The 21,096-nt window shown below is 40.9% G+C and overlaps 1 protein-coding gene across 21 annotated transcripts in view; it reads left to right on the top strand.

The window, feature by feature from the left end:
* The window catches only part of FHOD3 (formin homology 2 domain containing 3), a 422,036-nt gene that overhangs the window by 283,899 nt on the left and 117,041 nt on the right, over nt 1-21,096 (top strand). For 19 of the 21 annotated variants that reach the window (XM_039842750.1, XM_039842822.1, XM_039842795.1 and 16 more), the window contains exon 10: nt 3,743-3,984. The exons of 1 other annotated variant lie outside the window; for it this stretch is intronic. In XM_039842750.1, coding sequence (XP_039698684.1) covers nt 3,743-3,984 — 242 coding nt within the window. Of the gene's footprint in view, nt 1-3,697; nt 3,702-3,742; nt 3,985-21,096 lie in introns of all 21 variants that reach the window. One more of the 21 variants, XM_039842871.1, reaches the window with a different exon arrangement.

Genomic DNA, 21,096 nt, shown 5'->3' with positions numbered 1-21,096 from the left:
AAAGATCACAGGCCAGCTGTTTTAACTCTTTCATTCCAGTCTGTATGGCTAAACAACATGTTGAATTTTGTCTGTTTTGAAACTTTTTATAAAAGGAATGATATCATTTTCTCTTTTGCTTCGTGTTTTTGACACCTACTCATGTTGTTATGTGGCTTTCTAGTTTGTTCATTTTCACTGCTGATAGAAAGTATCATAAAATTGCCATACTTAATTTATTTATTCTTCTTTTAATGGAGTCTGGCCAGTTTTCAGTTCTGTTGCCATGACAAACAGATGCTACCATGAGTGGTCTTATACTTTTCTTTGTGTGTGTGTACGCAATACTTCTTATGTATAGGTATTTGTTTTATTCTTGCTTTGTAAAAATATTTAGAAATTTTTCTTCTTTTTCTCAGCCTTTTTCTCTGATCTTTGATAGTTTGATAGAATTTCCTTGGGAAATTGTGGTGTGTGTGTGTGTGTGTGTGTGTGTGTGTGTTTAGGGTCAGGAAGAAATTTTCAATAACTATATTTTTTTCTATAGAAATTGGTCTGTTTAAATTTCTTACCTTTACTTAGATTATATTTGCTAAATTATATTTCCTAGGAAATTAATTTTATCTGAATTTTAAAATTCATTGGCAAAGAAATATATAGTCTCTTTTGAATGTTTTTAATTTCTTCTGTTTTAGTACTTACTTTCCCTTGGTTATTTCTCACTTTTTGTAATTTCTCCCCTTTTTCTCTGGATCAGCTAGTGTTTTGTATATTTCTTTGTATGTTTTCAAATAATAATTTTGATTTGTGTATGATTTACATTGCCATTTTGTTTATAACTAAATGATTTTTATCTTTATAATTTCCTTCTTTTACTTTCTTTTAGTGTACTTTGTTGTTCTTTTTCTAGATTTTCGAATTGGGTATTTATTTCATTTCTTTTCATCCTTTAACTATCCTTGCATTCCTGGAATATAACCCACTTGGCTATGATTTGTTCTTTTTAAAAATGTGCTGTTGGAATTCTGTTTGATACTCATTTATTTAGGATTTTTATACAAGTAAAATTGGTCTTCCCTTCATCTTTTCCCTGCTTTTCTCTTTCCTTTTTGTTTGCTATTTTTATCAGTTGATGCATCACTGCTATGCTAGCATGATTAAAATGATGCTGGTGATCATGACACCACTCTTGTACATTGCTTCTGTGCAGTGCACTCCTGGTGGCTATGTCTATGAGTGTCTCCAGGGTACCTTTCTGATTGTTCATCCTTAGATCCTTTCCTGTGTTGAGATTTCCTTATCAGACCTCCTCTCTCAGTCTATATGGTCTGCCCTATGATTTGAGTTCCGCAGCCTTGGTGGCCGATATCTTGATACTGAGCTTTCTGCAAAGGCCTATGGCTACCTGCCCCTCTGCCTGCTTATCTTCTTGTATTACATTCATTCATTTGAGGCCCATTATATGGGGCCCACACACTCTTCTGGATCTGAAAATACAGAGATACAAAATCTGTCTCTGGCCCAACATTCATTCTGTAGTCTAAGATGAACAGATAGCCGATTCTCCCAGCAGCTAAATATGATGGTACAGAAGGACATAGAAGGTGCTGGGGGACCTCTGACTATTTGGGACATGGCCGTCTGGAAGCTGCACATGACATGCTACCAGCACTAAATGAATCCTTTATTTTTCTCACATGACAAAAACAAAAATCCGGTATAACCCGTTCCTTTCACTACCTCTGCAAATAACAGAATCTCCCAAGCTACAGACCTGGAGCTTTCCTGGACTTCTTTCTCATTCTTCTGTCCCCACACTTAAAAGTCTGATTGCTGAAAACTGCACTTATTTCTCTATTCTTCTAGCTCTGGCCCTCATCATTTCTTGCCTGCATTATTGCAATATCTTTTCATTCATTAGTTCCTCTATGACTTGGTTCAGCAGAACTTTATTGAGTATCTACACTATTCCAAGTTTTGAGACATAGCAGTGACTCAGACAAGGACACTGCCCTGAGGGAGTGCACATTCTAATGGTGTGCAGACAGTGACCAAGTACAAGAACAAGCTGCAAATCTGAGGCTGTGAGCATGTCTATGAAGAAAAGAGACAGGATGAGGGGGGATGAGAAACTGAGGTGCGGGCAAGGAAGGCCCCTCTGAGATGATGGCCTAAAGAGAGACAGTAACGCAGAGAAGAGCTGTACAGGAGCTCCAGCTTGGCAGGTATGAAGGGTTGAAAGGAGGTTGGTGTGACTGGAGGGGAAAGACCTAGGAGAGCAGCTGAGAGCAGAGTTTAGAGAGGTTGGCATCCTGCAGGGGCTACATCCCATGGGGCCTTCTCTGCTCTCTCCTCCTTCCTAACTTTCTGCAACTAAAAACAAGGTGGTCCTCCTGAAAATCCGCTATGACTATGCCATTCCTCTGTTGAATAAAACAAGCAATAGTGACTGAGTGATTTAGTGAATAAATGAATGAGTGAATGAATGAAAAACCTTCTTCATGGCCAGCAGGATGAAGCCCAAACTTCTTGGTACAAGGGCCCACATAGTCTGTGGCCTTTTCTCTGGCCATTCCTAAGATGTCTCTGAGGGTTCGGCCACATTCTAGGATTCTTCTTGTAAAAACAAAACCATGAGTGAATGCCAGCCCCAAATTTCATGTTATGCTGTTCCTGACTGCCAAGCCCAAGGCTGCCATTGGCTCTACTGGGATTCTGTGCCTTATTCACCCCTTCATGCACTCTGTTCTTTTTTTTAAGGAGATAGATGTTTTGTTGAGGATCTGAACTTTAGAAAGCCCTCATTGAATTCCATTTTATGGTGGTGTTTTGATAATTTTTCCAGATTTTTCTCCTCACTTAAACTCTCTGATCGTCTCTGTCTTCCTTGACAAAAGGCAGTTAAAGTGGATTTCACTTTATACACACTGTGTGCCTCTCTGAAAGGAACTGAGCAGAATGCTATTTGATCCTTGGATCTCTGAGGTTAGGCAAGGAATTAAAAATATCTGAATTCTACATTAGCCCCTAATCTTATCATTCCAAATGTGTGCTTAATAAGAAGCAGAATCAATACCTCAGGTCAGAATAAGTTCAAATGGTCTAGAATTTTTACATCTCAAAATGAAGAAAAAAGTAATTGGCTGGAAATATTTTTAAAATACTGTCATTGGTTAGGTACATAATCACTCTCAAACTTTCCCCAGAGAATGCCTTTTAAAGTGTTAAAGTTGAGATAATAAACGTGATTAAACAAATGCATAATTTCTTTCTTTGTTCTGTAGTTATACTGAAGAGGGAAGCTTTAGGAAGTAGAATTTCCAAGAGATTTTATAACAATAGAGCTTTTTCTGAACTTAAAAGTGATACCATTGGCTCAGGCTTCTACATGCAAGCCTATCTGACAAAGTGCAAACCAATTATTCCTCTGTACAAATACGCATCACTTTTAAGAGGAAATTAGGTGGGAAAAACCCTTTATCCTAGATGTCAAGTTTATTTCTGATATATATTTTTGTGGCTCACATATGCAGACTGTCTAGCTATTCATTTGATTGGGTAAATACGCAGTGGCAAGCACCTTTCAGTCTACAGACGGCACTGAGACGTGTGGTTGCGAAGACTGCAGAGAAGCTGAGGCTGCAGGATGGGAAAAGACACTGTTAAATCCTCATTAGAGCGAGCCTGCAAGGCACAGTCACACCTAGGCGCTGTGAAGGGATGTCAAGGCTGACCTTGCAGTGGGTGCCCTCTGCTTTTTCAGGTGGCACTCCGGCAGGAGGATGGCGATGAGACAGCAGAGCCACCCGCCAGCGGGCGCCGGGACCGGAGGAGGGCCAGCGTGTGTTCCGGTGTTGGCGCGGGAGAGCACCGGGCCCTGGACCGCAGGAGGAGCCGCAGGCACTCGGTACAGAGCGTCAAGAGTCCACTGTCGGCTCCCACGAGCCCCTGCTCCCAGTCAGCTCCTGGCTTCAAGCCCAGTCAAGTGCGAGATCTCCGTGAGAAGTAAGCATGAACCAGCCATGGAGAGGGGCGCAGGGTTACCGGAAAGAGGGAGGGTGGCTTCAATCCTACAAGTGCCCACTGTCATCCCCCCCACCCACCCCACTTCTCTACCATTAAAACACCAACCTAACCCAAATTCCCACGGAACTACCCCACTTCTCTACCATTAAAACACCAACCTAACCCAAATTCCCACGGAACTACCCAAGCCAAGGTGACCCTGGTAATGTGCACAGATCTTACGAACCCTACAAACATTTCTTCATCCACTTGTGTTTTTATATTATTTAATGTCTCGGTTAACATCTGTTCAGAAAAGCTGTGCATTATCAAACGGAAAAGAATCCAAAACACAAAGGTCTGACTTAGTAATAAATGGTATGCGATCACACATGTGAGGTTGTGAAAGGCCTGAGGTACTCATGACAGTACAGAAGTTGAGGTTGAGTTAAATAGAATAAATCTATCTGAATTTAAAATACACATATATAAAAACAAAATATATAATTTTATATACAAGTAAAATTTCAGTAAATTGTTCATTATAGACCAGAACTGTCTGAAGCTTTGAAGACCCCTGTCTGTTTCTCTCTCATATATATATATATATATATATATATATATATATATATATATATATATACATATATATATAGTACTATATGTATATAGTACATGTACATATGTATATATATATATACATATATAGTACTATATATATAGTACATGTACATATGTACATACTATATATATGTGTATATATATACATATATATAGTACTATATATATATAGTACATGTACATATGTACTATATATATATAGTACATATGTACATGTATATATACATATATACATAAAGTTTTTGTCAAACTTTATATATGTATATATAAACATGCCTGCATACTTATATGTGTGTGTGTGTGTGTGTGTGTGTGTGTGTGTGTGTATGTATTGGAATGATCTCTGTTCTTATGAACCTCACATCTGGGCTGGAAGAAAGTAAGACTGAGGGAGGTAGATAGGAAAAAATAGATTGACAGTCCCCTGAGGAATTATATATATTCAAAATATAAAGTTTGACAAAATCTGTGGGAACTCAGAAGTAGTTCCATAAAACACAGATGCAGTAAAAGAATGGCCAGGCTGCTCAGGGGTCTGAATCCAGTTCTGTCTTCCCAAGTGGATGCTGTCCATTCACTAGGATGAAGGGGCTCTGTGGACTAGTCCATGCCAACCAGGTCCACAGGGGCTGAGGGATAAACCAGTTGCCGGTGCACCACTTCCTGCTGCCAGCAGGGTGGAAGCCTTGCTCACATCGTTTGGCTGGAGAGTTTTCCTCCATCATGCAGATCGACCTGGGAGGCAAATGTAGATTGGGAGGTTGCATGGCGAAGAAGAACATAACTCGGAGTTAGTTGGATGACCTTAAGAGAGTGATCAAGATATGTCCCTTCCTCTCTATCCCTAATGGACTGCTCACCCCCACCGGTACTGAGAAGTGCCCCAAGAAGTCTGATACTCATAGAATCCCTGGACTACAAGCCAGCCCATGCCTTTGGGTACCTCCTTTTGCAGAAAGAGGGAGGATGGCATTGTTCTGAGAGTGATGTGCTAGGCACAGTCCATGTTGACATTCTTCTTTACCGCATAGCCTCCCTCTTCAGGTTTTTTTCTGTTTATTAGAGTCTGTGTACAACAAGCTCTATTTTTGTGAAGAGAAAACCAAAACTTCTAAACAGGTTGAGGAATGAGAACATCTACCACGAGCATTGTCCTTTGTGATCTAAGATCTTCGAAAGACTCAGGCAGTGCTCAAAGGGTCCTTGAAGCTCTCTCTAGCACTACTTCTAGCTACTGCTTGAGAAATTAACATGGAGAGAGTTGAGGAAAGTGTATACAAGGGGCTGAAAAATCTATATTTAAAACCATGAGGGTGGGAGTTAGGAGACCTTGCCAGCAGCACTTGGTGATCTTTTGCTCTGTCTGACTTGTGTCACGTTCGTTCTTGTTATATTTCTTGCTGTTACACTTTTCAAGGGTCCCTATGCTGTAAGTTCAGGTAACATGTTGGCAAAGATAACAGTGGAGTGGACCATCCTGGGCACAGTTCACAGTGTCGAGGCACTAGGCTTGGTGGGATCTGGGACAGGGAGGCCATAGATCCTGCTCTGAATGCTGCTGTCTCAGTCTTTTCAAACAGGGCCGTTTTTGTTTTTTTTTTTCATTTTACTGGCATTATTACTTTGATGTAAATTTTAAAGCATTTATTTGAGAAAAATGCACTTTCCAGCTTGTAAAGGTAGATAAGGTTTTACAGGTTGATGGTTATAAAGTGGCTTCATCCATGAGGCCTGTGGGAGGGATTTTGCCTGATGGCTCCAAACAACAGTGAATTTTGGCAGAGGCGGGAGTGGGATAGAGGGAAAGGGTGACGAGAAGCAAAATTGGAAATGCTCTCTGCATGCATAGCTTAGTCACCTGCTCAGCATCTGTGTCTCCAAACATTACCTTAGAGTCAAGTAGTTCATTGTGTTTGATTCCCTGTAGACCTTGAAGGACACAGAAGCATGCCTGACCTAGATTACTCTTCATCTACCTGGACGTTCTGGCCCGACTTACTGCTAACTTGTAGGAACGTGCCTGCCTACGCCGCACAGGAGGAATTTTAGGCTGGATTTTTATAACTCTGTGATGACCCAACTAATACCAATACTTTTGAAAAGAGGGTAGAAATACGTTAGAAGCTAGAGATTCACGATGTCCTAAAATGTATATGGCACTCTGCACTCAGATAGTCCTTTTATGTCATTTGATCATTACATCATTTAATTCTTACAATGGGCCCCTATAGGATCCAAGCAGGACACGTGTCATTATCTTCACTTTACAAGTGAGAAAACAATCAGGGGGTCGGTACCTTGGGATGAATCGCAGGACTAGGGGGCTAAGCCATGGGTCGAATTCAAGCCTTTGGCCTTTGCTTTTCAATGTCCAAATCAAACAAAATCACTTCCCAACCAACCATTCCTACACATAGTCACTGTGTGAGATATGTACTTCTGACTTTTTATAGAGGGAATTTGATTTATATACCATGTAGATGTATTTCTATTGAGGTAAACATAAAAATTCAGAGAGCTGAAAGGAGAAAAATCTCCAAGTCTTACAGACATAGGCCTGCTAGGCTATGTGCTTTAATTCTCAGGACTGATAAGACTCTAAACTCATATTGCTTTGCTTTGGTTTCTGAAGAAATAGAACACACCAAGCATTTACCAAATAAGGTATTACTGGTCATCTGTCACCTAAAAGTATCTTTTGTGATTGTATGCTTCATCTTTGCACTCAAATTTACAGATTTGATTGGATGGAAGGAAAATGTTGGCATTTCCATTTTTTACCAAGAAAATTATATTTTTAGCATTTAATTAGCAAAAGAACCTGGTTTAAATCGTAATAGTATATAATCTCAGGACTGAAGGGTCTTCAGGGTTGTCTAGCCAGCAGGAGCCCTTTCTGTGCACTTCCAGGCTCGGGCACTGTCCTTCCTGAGGCAACACCTTCTATCCTTGAATTTTTCTGCTTGTTAGGAAAGTCATCTGACTTAAATTTGCTCCATAATGTTATAGCTCTATTATTGCTTAGCATTCCATGATATGGATAAAATTTCCCCATACTGTTTTCCTATTCATTCAGATTCTTTCCTGTCAGTACATAGAAGATCTTCTTCCTGCTCTGTATTTCAGTCTTTCTGATAACGAACATTGTATGCAACTTAATATATGAACTTTACATTTCATCCTGTTGATTCCCACACAACATTCCAACCTATAGAGGTAATTTTGGACTTCATTCAGTCAACTGATGTTAGCAGTTGTGCCATCCGGCTTTCAGTCATGTGTATATTTTAATACACATGGAAGAGTGACCTGGCAGGTAGTAGATGATGACAACTGCTTGGGAGTGGATGGTACAGACTACTGCCACGTGCCTCAAAGGCAAGAGTTGGAAACTTCCTCTTTCAAGAGCCAGATAGTAAATATGCTCAACTTTGCAGGCCAGTGTCTGTTGCAACTACTCAGCTGAATTCTGCTTTTGTAGCTTAAAAGCAGCCATAGTCAACAGGTAAACGAATGAGCATGACTGCATTCCAGTGAAACTATTTATGGACACTGAGATTGGAATTTTACATGTCATAAAATAGTCTTTTGAATTTTTTCCCAACCATTTAAAAATGTGAAAACCATTCTTAGCTGAATACTGTATAAAAGCAGGTTGGGCAGGCCAGATTTGGTCTATAGGCTATAGTTTGCCAACCCTCGTCCAAAGGGGCTTAAGGGAAGTTGGGAAGAAAATGGTCTGGAGCTGGCAAAGAGGAGTATGTGGAGTCTGAGAGATGAATCCATCATGCCTTGTGAGAGGGCTGTAGGGAACAACATCCTTAAGTTCAAGATTAGAGCAAGGAATATTCCATGAAGTGATCAAGGCTATAGGGGAGTTTGCTGCTGTTTGCTCATGAGTTCCCACAGCATAGTGGAGGATTGGGGTTGGGGCTGCAGAAGGCAGGAGATGGGTCAGGCAAGGGGACATACAGAGCCAGTTGGAAGAAAGGGGGTTTGGGTAAGAGTCTGAGAAAAGTTGATCTGCTTGGAGAGGTGGAAAGAGGCTGGGATCCATCCCAGTGGTCCTGTAAGGCAGTGGTTCTGAACCAGACATAATTTTGTTTCCCTGAGGGACATCTGGCAATGTCTCAACACATTTTTGGTTGTCATAACTGGGGCAGGGAGTGCTATTGGCTTCTGGTGGGTAGAGTCCACAGATGCTGCTAAACATTCTACAATCCACAGGACAGGCCCCCAAAGGATTATCTGTTCTTAAATGTCAATGGTGCTAAATCTGGGAAGCCCTGTCTTAGGGCAAGGCAGGTAATTATTATAGTTTCCACCTCTTTCTTAGGATAATGCCAGGGTAGGAAGTGTTTTGGCTATTGGAAGAGGGGCAGCTCATAGAACTCTGTGGACCAACTTTAATGCTTATGTTTATAGGTCAAAATTTACTTTTATTCAGAGAATATAGTTCTCAAATTTCTGGACTACTATATCGGTAGTACAGTAGGTCTTTTTGTTTTTGTTTTAATTCCATTTAGCACAATTTTATGCTTCAAATTCTCAGGGAATATGTCGAACTCTCTTTGGGAGGGTTTTCTCATGCTTTTCTCAGTAACCAAGAAGCCCAGCATAACCAATTCTAATAAGTTTCATATTCATCACATCTCCAAAACTGGCAATGGAATATGACACCAGCATAAAACAAAATGGCATAATATAGCTAGCTTTCGTTCTATAACAGAAGGTATGCTATTCTGTCGCCAGGCTCAGGAACCTGTTTGGAGGAATAGGAATGCAGGGGATAAGCTAACTGGAGCCACCTCTGCCCACCCAGTATTCACAGATGTTCAAGTGGACATGAGGGCTCAGCATTGAGAAAGAGCAATGGACACCCTCCTCCCAGCTAGTGGTATCATCAGCTCGTGGGGAAGGAGTAACGGTGTTAAATTCAAGAATTGTTACTTTATCCTGTAAGTTAGACTTGAGATAAAAATAAGGAAAAAAGTCTTAACATATGTTACACAGAAGTATGAATGCTAATAATTTGAAAGTGATACGGAAGTAAATAGGCTAATGGGGGAGTCAAGGGTTATGGCCAGGCCTCGAACTTGCATTTGGAAGGAACTGGACATAGTAGTTTGACACAGACATACTTGACCCTCAAGCAGCAGAGAGAAGATGTGGCCTGGCCCCAGCTGGGGACGGAGTATGGACACCAATATCAGAAGCTAAGTCTGCACCTGCTGGTGGGGAATAGGCCGTGGCTCCGAGGGAGCAGTAGAGCACTTGGTCTGTGCACGTCCTCACCTGCACGGCCTTTGGGTCGTGCTGCAGCACAGAATGTAGAATGACGTGCCGAATGAACCAATGGAGGGGGTGCTCGGGTCCACCACTAATAGACATGTGTCAATTTAGATATGGCCCCTGGCACAGAATGGGCACCAGATAAATAACAACTTTTTATGTTTTCAAATAAAAATGATATAGGGCTTAAATATGTGGTACCAACTATGTGATGTAAAATGGAGAATAGTCGGATCATATAGTCTATAGATGAAGGTAGCAACAGTAACAGCTGTGACAACAGCTAACCTTTACTGAGCACTTGAATGTCTGCCAGGCATTATGCTAAGAGCTTCAGTGTGCTAACTTCATTTTGCATTATTCCCCCACAAAGTGGGTACTGTTATTATCTTCATGTGATAGGAAGAGAAACTGAGGCACAGGGAGTTGAAACAACTTGTCCAGAGTCCCACAGCTAGTATATGATGGAGCTGGAGCTTGTTTTAGAGTGCAGATGGTCTGGCTCCAGAGTCCCTGCCTTACACCATTTTATTAAACTACCCTTCTCTGTGATTCTCTAGATATCAAACAAGTATACTGGGTACCTGGCAATTAGTAATTAGTAAATGCATGTTGTCGTTTTTCTCTATTACTAGTTCTAGATTTGAAAAAATTATTGCTTAGTGTTCCATTTTATGGAAGTATCTGCATTAATTTTGCTATGTCTTCATTCCAGTTTTTTCCTACTACCACACTTGCTGTAATGAACACACACATACATATTTGTACATATATACTAGCATTCTTTTAGGAGAGACTCTTAGAAGTAGAATTCTAGATCAAAGGACATTGACATTTCAAATATTGATATCATCACATCGTTCTCTAAAAAGGCTACACTAGTTTGCTGTCCTACCATCAATACATGATTGACTATTTCCCCACACCATCACCAGCATTGAATGGGAAGAGTTTTTCAGAAGTTTTGTAATTCTGAAAAACGAAATGTGCCTCAGCATTTTAATTTGCATTTTTTATTACTCCTGAGGTCGTTCATCTTTCATTGCTTTATTGACCTTTCCTTTTCTTAGTATTGCCTGTTTATATTCTTTGTTCATTTGTCTCCTGAGTAGTTTGTCCTTTTTAATTGATGAATAGCTACTCTTTGTTTTTAACATGGAATTTTTCATATATAAAAGCAAAGAAAACGTAAGTATTCTTTTTACTCTTTATAAATATTAACTTTTTGACAACCGTGTCACAGATATTTTCTCCCCGTCTCTCAAATAATTTTTTAATTTATGGTGTCTCTCGATATATGCATAAAATATATTGTTATATTGTCCAATTTATGAATCTTTTCCCATGTAGCTTTTAGGTGCTATACTCAGAACAGTGTGCCCTCTTTCTAGCTGCAGCCTTTCTGTGTCATCCTGGGAGAATGCTTTGTAATTCTTCTTTCACTATCTCAGAGGTAAGCAGTAGGGGCTGTAGTGAGAGTAGGAGCCAGCATTTATGGAGCACTTAACTTTGTGCTGGCTGTTGAGCTAAGCAATTTTACACATATTGTAACTCATGAAGAAGGTGGTAGCGTCCTCTCCAATGAGATGATACCACAGTTAGGTATCAGTTATCAGAGGCTAACTTGTCTACACCTTTTGGGGGCTCATCCCTGGTGCACACCAGTAAGTGCCAGTAGGTAATGGGAAGAGGGGAGCCAAGCCTTGGAGTCGAGCCTCTGGGGTGGGAGCTGGAGGGAGACAAGTGGAGAAGATGGTGGTTTCTTTTTTTCTGCAGGAGCAGGAAAGGCAGTTGGCACCTCTCCACCAGCCACAAGAACTAGTGGGCAAATGTGCCAGCCTAATTATGAAACTGTGCAGGGTGGTAAGCTCATCTTCCTGTATTTTGACGGGAAGAAGGCAAGTTTGGATGCTGAGTTCCAGGGCAGAGCATTGCTCTTTGGTTTGTTTCATGCCTTGTCACAGGACTTCATTGCCAGAGGTCGCAGAATTCACTCACCGGTTAGCTGCAGGGTCTAAACCAGAAACAGAGAGACTCCCTAGCTCTTACTTTCTTGGAAATAGTTGGCAATGGGTAATGGATTTGCAAGCAAAAAAAACATATTACGAGACTAGTTGATGTTCATGTAGTTGGTGTCCACCTACAAAACCTACAACTCATGAGACCCCACTCAGTCCTAGCTCCTGGAGGAAGGTTTGGCTGAATGCAGTACAGCAGTTAAGGTCATTGAGAGCACAGGCATGGTCTTCACAGCCACAATCCCTGCTGCCTTGCTAGACTTGGCCTAGTCTTCTCCACTGTAAACTCAGGATGATGGTGCCTCTTTAATAGGGTTGCGGGTGGGGAGTTAAGAGAGACAGCCCAGATGTGTGCTTCTCAGCTCGGTGTTGTTATTAGTTTAGTCACTCCATGCCCTGGAGCTTTCTTGGATATTGTTCTATTAAAGAAGGTAATTGTTAAAATGAATATGGACATGACCTGGAGAGGAGTCTGTGCACGGGCATAAACACGCTAGAGGATTGCACAACACCAGATTAACAACCACTGGTACCATGAGTGGCAAGTAGCTACTTGGGAAGAGTTAGCTGATGGTAAATGATACATTGTAAATGGGATTCACTCACAAGGGATGTGACATACTGAGGAAGATATGATTGGAATACAGCCAGAGATTCAGATTTACTGGTTAGTGTCCAAGAGGCTCTTCCTCATTTCCTGATTATTGAATAAGGAAGAGTGGACAGGAGAGGAGAGAGCTGGAGGCAAAGGGGAGTGAGCTTGGAACTGGGAAAACCTACACCAAGAAAGAGGCATTGATGCATGAGGAAGAATTCACTTTGCAATGCCCCTTCTGAATTCTGGGGCAGGATTCCTGGTTTCTCAAAGATTCACTGCACCCAGATTTCATATTTCTTGGGGGTTTGGACTTCGCTGAATTGAATGTGAGGATTTTTCTAAATTTTGAAGAGAATGGCAAAATTTTATCCTTAACAGAGCTACTGATGAATTTTAAATGAAGGAGCAAGGTCATGGTTGTGTTTCAGCAAGACCACTCAGTAACGTGGAGAATGCATTGGAAGAGAGCAGATTGCAAACAGGAAGGCTGGTGAGGGCTATTACAACAGTCCAGGGAGAGATGGAGAGGGCCTGGAGGCTGGTGAAGGCTATTATAACAGTTCAGGGAGAGGGAGAGATAAGCATCAGGGAGAAATAACAAGTAGGAGGAGGTGATGAGATGTATGACATCGTTTGTAGGATGATGCCTAGATTGTATGATGAGAAGAAGGAAGGAGTCTGTCGTGATTCCCATGCAGCCATTAGCCCAGGGTCATGGGGCCACTCGGTAAGCTTTGGGCATTGTTTGAGGTGGCTGTGGTCAGTTGGACAGGAACTTCTGGAACTCAGATACATATAAGTCAAGGTTGAGGTCTAGGCTTCGATGCCATAACCCAAGGAAAACAAACTGAGTGAGCAAAGAGGAAAAGGAATGAAGCCCTGGAAAGGAAAGTGTAGAATCATCATCTCAAAATACTGAAAACACATTCACTTATTTTCCAAGTCAATGAACCTTGACATCAGTTGTCCTCAAGTGTGAATGTTTCTCCAGCTAGCGTGGCCTGACTGGATGTGATGTTTCAGGAAGAGGCAAAGCCGTTTACTATGGGAGTGTTGGTGAGCAAGCTTCAAAGAGAAGGAAAGGTTCTTGTTTCCAGTTAAATCTTTTACTAGTGTTGGGAATTTTCTGCTGTCAGTGTCAAGCCTGTTTACTCCTGACATGTGCAGTTCCCGCATTTCCTGTAACATGCACCTTCTCATTTGTTCCGAATGCTCACAGGCCTTCCTGGTAGAGCTTGATTTTTCTTGGCAGTTTGTGCAGCTATGGGTGTGGGTGTCAGTGGTCCTTCTGGAGAGTAGGCATCTTTCTTTACATCCCATGAAATTCCCAAGATCCCTTTGGAAATGGAGCAGGGGCTTTCTCATGATTACTAAGCTGGAATGAATGAATCCAGTCACAGAAGAATGAGTTTGTCTTTGCTTAACAGGAGTCTGTAGAGGGAGCCTGATAGTAAGTCTTCACTGATGAAGGTTGAATAAACAGGGAAATAAATCTCTGAAAAGGTAGACTGAAAAGGCCAAATATGACATGGCAGAAAAAACGACTGGGCAGAGGCGACGCTGGTGAAGCATTTTGCAAGGGAATAGGCTTTGGAAATTGAAATGGACAGAACCACAGAAAGAGAACTCTGGCCTAACGTCATTGTTGTCTCATACCAGGTGCTCAGCAAACGGACAGTGATCATAGAAACATCAAATTCATGTTGAAAAAATATTTATTTCTAAGTGGGGTAATGTTCTCACTTTAGAAACCGATCAGAATTAGCATGGGCTATAGTCATGGTCCAAGTACGTCTCGTAGTGCCCTGTATCACGGTGTCATCAATTCTCCCAGTGGAATGGGGTCTTGGGGAGATAAGGAGGGGATGAAAGTTGATAGACTCCCTATACACCTGAATATAGTAAGAAGAGATATTGTTATTCAGGAAAGAATCTGAAAGAAGGAAAGATTAATGTTTTCTTCTAGTCTTTAAGTAGAGGAGGCTTTGCATATCTATTTTATCCAGCCACAAAGAAATGATCACAGCAGAAGAAGCAGAGCTTAGTGGTTAGGAGCTTGGATGCTAGAGTTGGGTAACCTGGGTTCAAATCCAGGCTTACTAGCTATGTGATTCTGGGAGAATTCCTTAACCTCTCTGTGCTTCAGCTCCTCATCTGTCAATGGGATCATAATAGTACTTACCTCCGCATTTCCTGTGAGGATGAAAGGAGTGACCCATGTAGAGTGCTTAGTGTGAGAGCGCCTGGCACAGAGTTTGCTAAATAACTAAAATAAATGGGTGACTACAGCCTTCCCAGCAGAGACTGTTTTTCCTGGAGATATCCCTGGGAGGCAGAGTCATGCAAGGAAGAGAGAAGCATGCCCCTTGCCCTGCAGAAAGCAAGGAAGCCTGAGCACATTTGGGACAGGTATCTGCAACCTAAATGTCTTTCTATCATCCTGATAGAACATGCTTTTTGAAGACACGGTAACTCAGGAATTCAGAGACAATTATATCACACCTCAGAAATACTCAATTACGGTATTCACATTGCCCCAGAGAAATAATTTCATTCCTGAGGTTTCACTTTTCCAGCCATGTGGTTCTGGTTTTATAAATATGAGATTAAAAATTGACTAGAGATGAGCCCCCACAAGGAAGTGGCTGGTCAGGGCCTGCTGCGTGCAGGCATTTCTCTCCTAGATGTCTTGATACAGAACTGGCTGAGTGGGGTGGAGGGTATCATGGCAGCATGCCAATGGCAGTTCTTCCAAAATGAAGCAAATACTTAACTGGATTTAGAAGATCTTTTTCTTTGTTTACGTTTTTTCACCTATAACAAGCTTTGTAAAATTGGCTTTGAATTCAAAGTGTAAATAATTTTGATCAGGACATGGCGGAGGGGATCATGAAGCAAGAATGAAGTGCCTTTGTATTCGTTGAAACATGTCTGGGACTTGGGTCCACATCCACAATAGTCCATGTCTATAAGTAAATTAGCGAGCCAGCAAATCTCTAGAAGAGAAACTCTGATGCTGAGCTTGTTATTTCACGGTAACCTTACCTTGCTAGACTTCTTGGTCAGTATTAGTATTTTATGAACTTTGATATAATGACTACTGCCCTATGTTTACTGAGGCAGGAATGCCAGCTCCTGAGCTAAAGGAGAGCAAAATAATATTCATTTATTCATTATTCATTCAGCTTGCATTTTCTCATACCTCCCATATTCTTGGTTAATAGGATACAGTTGTAAACATGACCCTTATGAAGCTTCCAGCCTCATAAGACAGTGCATGCATAAATATTTTAGTAAGTAAACATGAAGCTTTGGAAAAGGGCTTTCGAAGGGAGCAAACGAACCTGTGTAGTAGAGAGTAACAGGGATTTAAAGATATGTCCTGAGGAGAACTTGCAGAAGTGTGCAAAGACACATTCTGGGATTGTCATTACAATATCACTTATAACAGCAAAGAATTGAGGCATGGCTAGGTAAATAAAACATGGAATAGCTATATGATGAAATGCAACCAGAGGTGTTAAGAAATGCACCATATCCGAATTACCAGCATACTTATCACGTCAACTGCTGTATAAAAAGACTGAAGAATAATGTCATTTTTTAAAATCTGGAAATGAATCCACAAATTTATAAGAGTAGTTACTTCTGGTTAAAGGGGACTTAATTGTTTTATCAGTAATATCATACTTTTTCAAAGAGAGTATGGATTCCTTTCATTAAATATTTTAAAAGATTCTTTACAAAAGAGAGTGGTGGGATGGGGGTGTCCAAGAAGCCTTCTCAGGCATTTGGGCTGAATCCTGAAGGATGAGAAGAGCTCCCTGGGCCAAAGGAATGCCATGTTCAATGGCAAAGGGAGGAAAGAACACGATGTACCTGGGTAACTAATAGATGTCTTAAGAGACAAAGTTATAGAATGTGGATGGGGACAAAGAGGTAGCACAAACAAAATGAGGCTGTACAGTAAGAATTCAAACCACGCAGAATCTTGGAAACCATACCACAGAGGCTGGTTGTTGTTTGGCATGCAAGGGCTCAGCTGTGCACACTGAATAGATGCCAGTCTACCTGGTGGGGATCGGATTAGAGGTGAAGAAAGGTGGAAACAGGTACACTGGGTAGTTGCTATTGATGAAAACTACTGAAAAACACGAGTAGCTTGGACTAGGATAGTGGTTCTCAACCCTGTGGAGCATCTGAAGTTACCCATGCTCAGTTCATACCCCAAAATAGTTGAACACGATTTCTGAAGGGAGAGCCTAAGCATTCACATTTTCAAATAATGTATCACAAGAATGAGGATCACTAAGCTGGAGGTTGCTATTGTCTGTAGAGAGGCGTGGAGAGTTTGAGACACAGCGGAGAAAAAGTCTGTAGCCTTCACTGCTGGATCTCCCAGAACTACCCTCCTGGGTGAGCTCAGATCAGGCTGAGCCACAAACTCATTGAGATACTGTGGGCACTGTGTGAGTGTGTAGGGGAACATGTGGACCTGTGACATGTATCCAACTCCTTAGGTGATGATCTCTGTAGATAATTCTGGCCCTTTGCTGCTCTTTTTTCTCTTCCTATTATCTCCATTGAATGCAATTTATTCTTCATTGGCATCTCCACCAGCAGATGGCTGATGAAGTAAGAAAATAAATGCTACCCAAACAAGTCCTTGTGGTTGCTATTGGTAAATTGGGGCATAACTGGAGGGGGTAGAAAATGAGGTGGTTGGGAAGAACCCTGGCTGAAATATAAGATTCGGGGTTTGTCTCTAGATTTCAATCATCTGTACTTTATTACCATATTAAGGGTTGATTATGGTATATTAAAGTCTAAAGCATGTGAAAGGCAATTAGAGTTTTAGAATCAAACAGAATCATGAGTTGGAAACATGTTACTGCACACTAAAACTCTGAAACACATTTGGCTTCCTCATGGTGGGTTACATTTGGTATCTGCTTCTTGAAGACTCATGTATTATGTCTCTTTCATTTCTATCTAGGAGGTTTTCATTCTTTGGTATCCTCCCCTTCCTGTTTGTGAAAAACATAAGACAGAATGTGTGTAAGAAGTGCCATTATTTGAAATACTTAAAAGTGAGCTTGACTAGACACCACAAAGACTAGTTAGTGACTATACAATTTCTGGAACTGAAAGCACTTGTCTAATGTCCACACAATTTTGTTTCTTCGGCTATCACAGACTACCAGAGCTGGAGGCTCCCATTTTGCTGTTCCACTTTGTTTTATGGGTGAGATAAGAGAGCCCTGGGGTCTCAGGATGGAGCCAAGCCAGATCCAGGGCAGAGCTGTTTTCACCTCTGGAGGCTGCCATCTTGAAATCTCAGCCTGGGGCTATACTTGGCATTCCTGCTGCTTCCAAAAATTCATAGAGAATTCCAGTCTACATTCATCCTAGTTTCTCCCCTGCTCTTTGAGGGTTCTAAGAGACATTTAACTCAATTAACTAGTGTCTGTGGCTTAGAATAAAGTTTTGGTTTTTTTTTTAACATAAATTCAAAATACACACTAAATAAAGTAGTGAGACATCTCCTTATTTACCACTGGATTGATTTGTTTTACATATGAATAAATCTGCAACCCGGCTACTAATTGTGTGGTGTTTTTTTTTTTTCCTATTGATGTTTATACTCTACAGACTGAAATTCCATTAAACTACTCCATGTTTTCAACAGAAAGAATGTGCTAGATCCATTAGTATTTCATTCTAAAATAAAATAGTAAAATAATGGCTTAAGCATTAAGGGTCTGGCCAGTAGTCTAGTTCTTGTGTATATTCAGCATCCATGGCCCGGACTTTATACTCCTTCTAAACTGCATGCTGCAAGGACAATAAATACTTCCCTGTCTAACTTTGGGTTCTCACCATGGAAACATCAGAGCAACAGCTGGCTCTGTTAGATGTCTTTTCATTCTCTTGGCTGGCAAAAATCTTTGGAGGGAAACTTTTAAAAAAATTTTGGTGGATAACAAAACTATATTTTTGAATGAAATCACTGTTTCAGTCAGGCAGATATATGTCTTAACTGATTAAGATCACTTATTGGAAATTTTCAAATCTCATCTTGGACACTTGGTAACCTAGAAACAGCCTTGAAGTTAACAGAAAGTGTGAGTCACTTCAAGGCTAAGTTCAGTGTAAATAAGTTCAATATAAATTCGCTAACACAGGGAGATGCAGACAGAGCCCAAGGGGGCACTTTTTCTGTCATAAATTTAACAAAATATTTCTATGAAATATTATTTTTGTCTAATTATGGTATATCTTAGGCATTTTGCAGAACTAAATGGGGCATTTAAAATGTCTGCATCTTATCTTAACTTTAATGCAGAGCTCTCTAATGAGTTGCCAAAATGAGTCATACCTGTGTCAAGACACTAAATTTCTCAGGGCCACCAGGCAGGTCTGGATGACTGGGGCCTTGGGTAGATCTCCTGAGGGCCACATACAGCTTTGTCCATTACTCTTATGAGCTGCGCAAATGGCATTATGTTATCTGTGCCCTGTGAGAGGAGGATTGAGAAGCGCAATTCAGATGACTGTTGCTTAGAAGGAACAGGGCAGTAATGATAGAGTGATGGGACTAGTTTAGATTCTTCTTTGATTTCATGGTAGAAAGGACACTGGCCTGGGCACCAGCAGACCAGAGTTCTTACTGGCAAGTTGTGTGATTTTGCTTTCTCCAGGCCTCGTCTTTCTTATCTGCAGTATGGGAAGATCTCTAAGGTGATCTCTCAGTTCTTGCCAATCTTGTTCTTTGACCATCCACGCAGGTTTTTCCAAGCTGAGCATCATGCTGTGTCCACAGTGCTAAAGAACTGTGACAGGCAGCAAGTACTTACTGGCTGTCCCTGGGGGCTGAGTCCACCAGAGAAACAAAAAGAGGAGTAACTCCAGGCAGGAAGAATTGCTCCTGCTAGGAACCCGAAACTGAAATGCTCTTGGTATTGGGTAGACGGATCAATAAATCGATTAAGACTGGGGTATGGAAGTTCATGAAGGGAGAGTGAGAGATGAAGTTGGAGAGATAATAGGAGGTTAGAGTACTAGTTAGGCTAATTGGACTTATTCTGAGGTTAGTAGATGTGTTTGAGAAGAAGAATGTCATGTGCAAAATCTCATTTTGTCCTTTGGTCAATTCCTGCTTGGCTTTCTGAGTTTTGAGCCAGCAGCACTGTGGGTGTCTTTCTCGGTTGAATACATTCTGGTATAATTAGTTTTTAATGTCTTTCTCCCCCGCAGGACTGTAAACTCCAACGATGGGAACCTCCTTTAACTGCTACACCCCAGAGTCTTGTAAAGGGCTATCTTGGGCCTTGTGGGACGTAGCATTGTAGCCTGCTGGATGATAGTAGCACCCCCTTCCTAGACATGACCACTAGAAATGTTTCCCAACATTGACAAATGCCCCTGATTCAGAACCACTGCTCTAGGGCAATGCCACTTCTGGTGATACGAATCAGATTCATGATGAGAACGTTTAAGTTAACAAGACAGTGCCAGTTATTTTGCCAAGTGGTTAGACACCGATGCACACTTGTTTCAGCAATCTAGGAGAACCAGTTGGTCTACAGTCTCTTCAGTGCTTGGTATTATCAGACTTCTTAATTTTGCCAAGGAGATATAAAATGGTATCTCACTGTGGTTCTGATTTATATTTCCCTGATTTATAGTGAAGTTAAAATATCTCTTTATACAAATTTATTGGTCATGATCCTGTATTTTGCTCACTTTTATAGTTGTGTTTTTATTGATTTTTAAAACATTTTTATGTATTCTTGATTCGAGTTTATTAGATTATTGAAATACCTTCTCTGAATCTGTGGCTTGACCTTTCCCGATCCTGATTGCTTTGGTCTTCGACTATCCTTTAATGCTGTTTTAAATGTTTCTGTTGTGCTTTTAAAATAGCTCAGCAACATTGATTTTCCTTTTCGTTTGTTTTTTTTGAAGCCTAAGAAATGTGACATCAGCCTGAGACCCAAATTTGGGAAAGTTAAGTTGGCTTTGAAGAAACTCAGCCCTGCAGAATTGGTCAGACTGTAGGCCTCTTGTTTTTCCAATGTGAAAAGTGTGGCCTCCAGTTTGAGACTGTCTGTGGTAAAAAAGAAAATACCCGATAGGTTCAGAACAGGCCTGTGCCCTAGAGTAACTCCTTATTAAAAACAAGCAAAATACCCCTAGAGATAATCGAAAGCTAAATGTCAAAGACTCAGAATTCCTTAGCACAAATATAAACGAAATTAAGTTAATACTATAAGAGAAAATTCAGCTAGGGAAAAAGCAAAATTATCTAAACTAATTAATCAGTCTTAAATATTATCAGCATAAAATATCATTATGTTTGACTAATTTTATCATAGGATGAAATGAAATAAAATCAAGCATAGAAGTCCTGTGCCCTACGAGAAACTATTTCCTTCTCCACTTGTTTGGGTTGCAGGGCAAGGCCAGTGCTTTGACCATGGGGCATCCTGGGAATGGGCCCTCCTAGTGCACATTGGGCTGCCTGTCCTTGGTCCTGCCCTGTCACTTGTGATAGTGCAGCTGTGACACATACAAGTCATA

This window comes from Pteropus medius, unplaced genomic scaffold, assembly GCF_902729225.1.
Source record: "Pteropus medius unplaced genomic scaffold, Ma_sr-lr_union100, whole genome shotgun sequence".
Classification (NCBI taxonomy): Eukaryota; Metazoa; Chordata; class Mammalia; order Chiroptera; family Pteropodidae; genus Pteropus; species Pteropus medius.
Note: the sequence above shows the minus strand (reverse complement) of the source record. Positions and strands in the feature narration are given on the sequence as shown.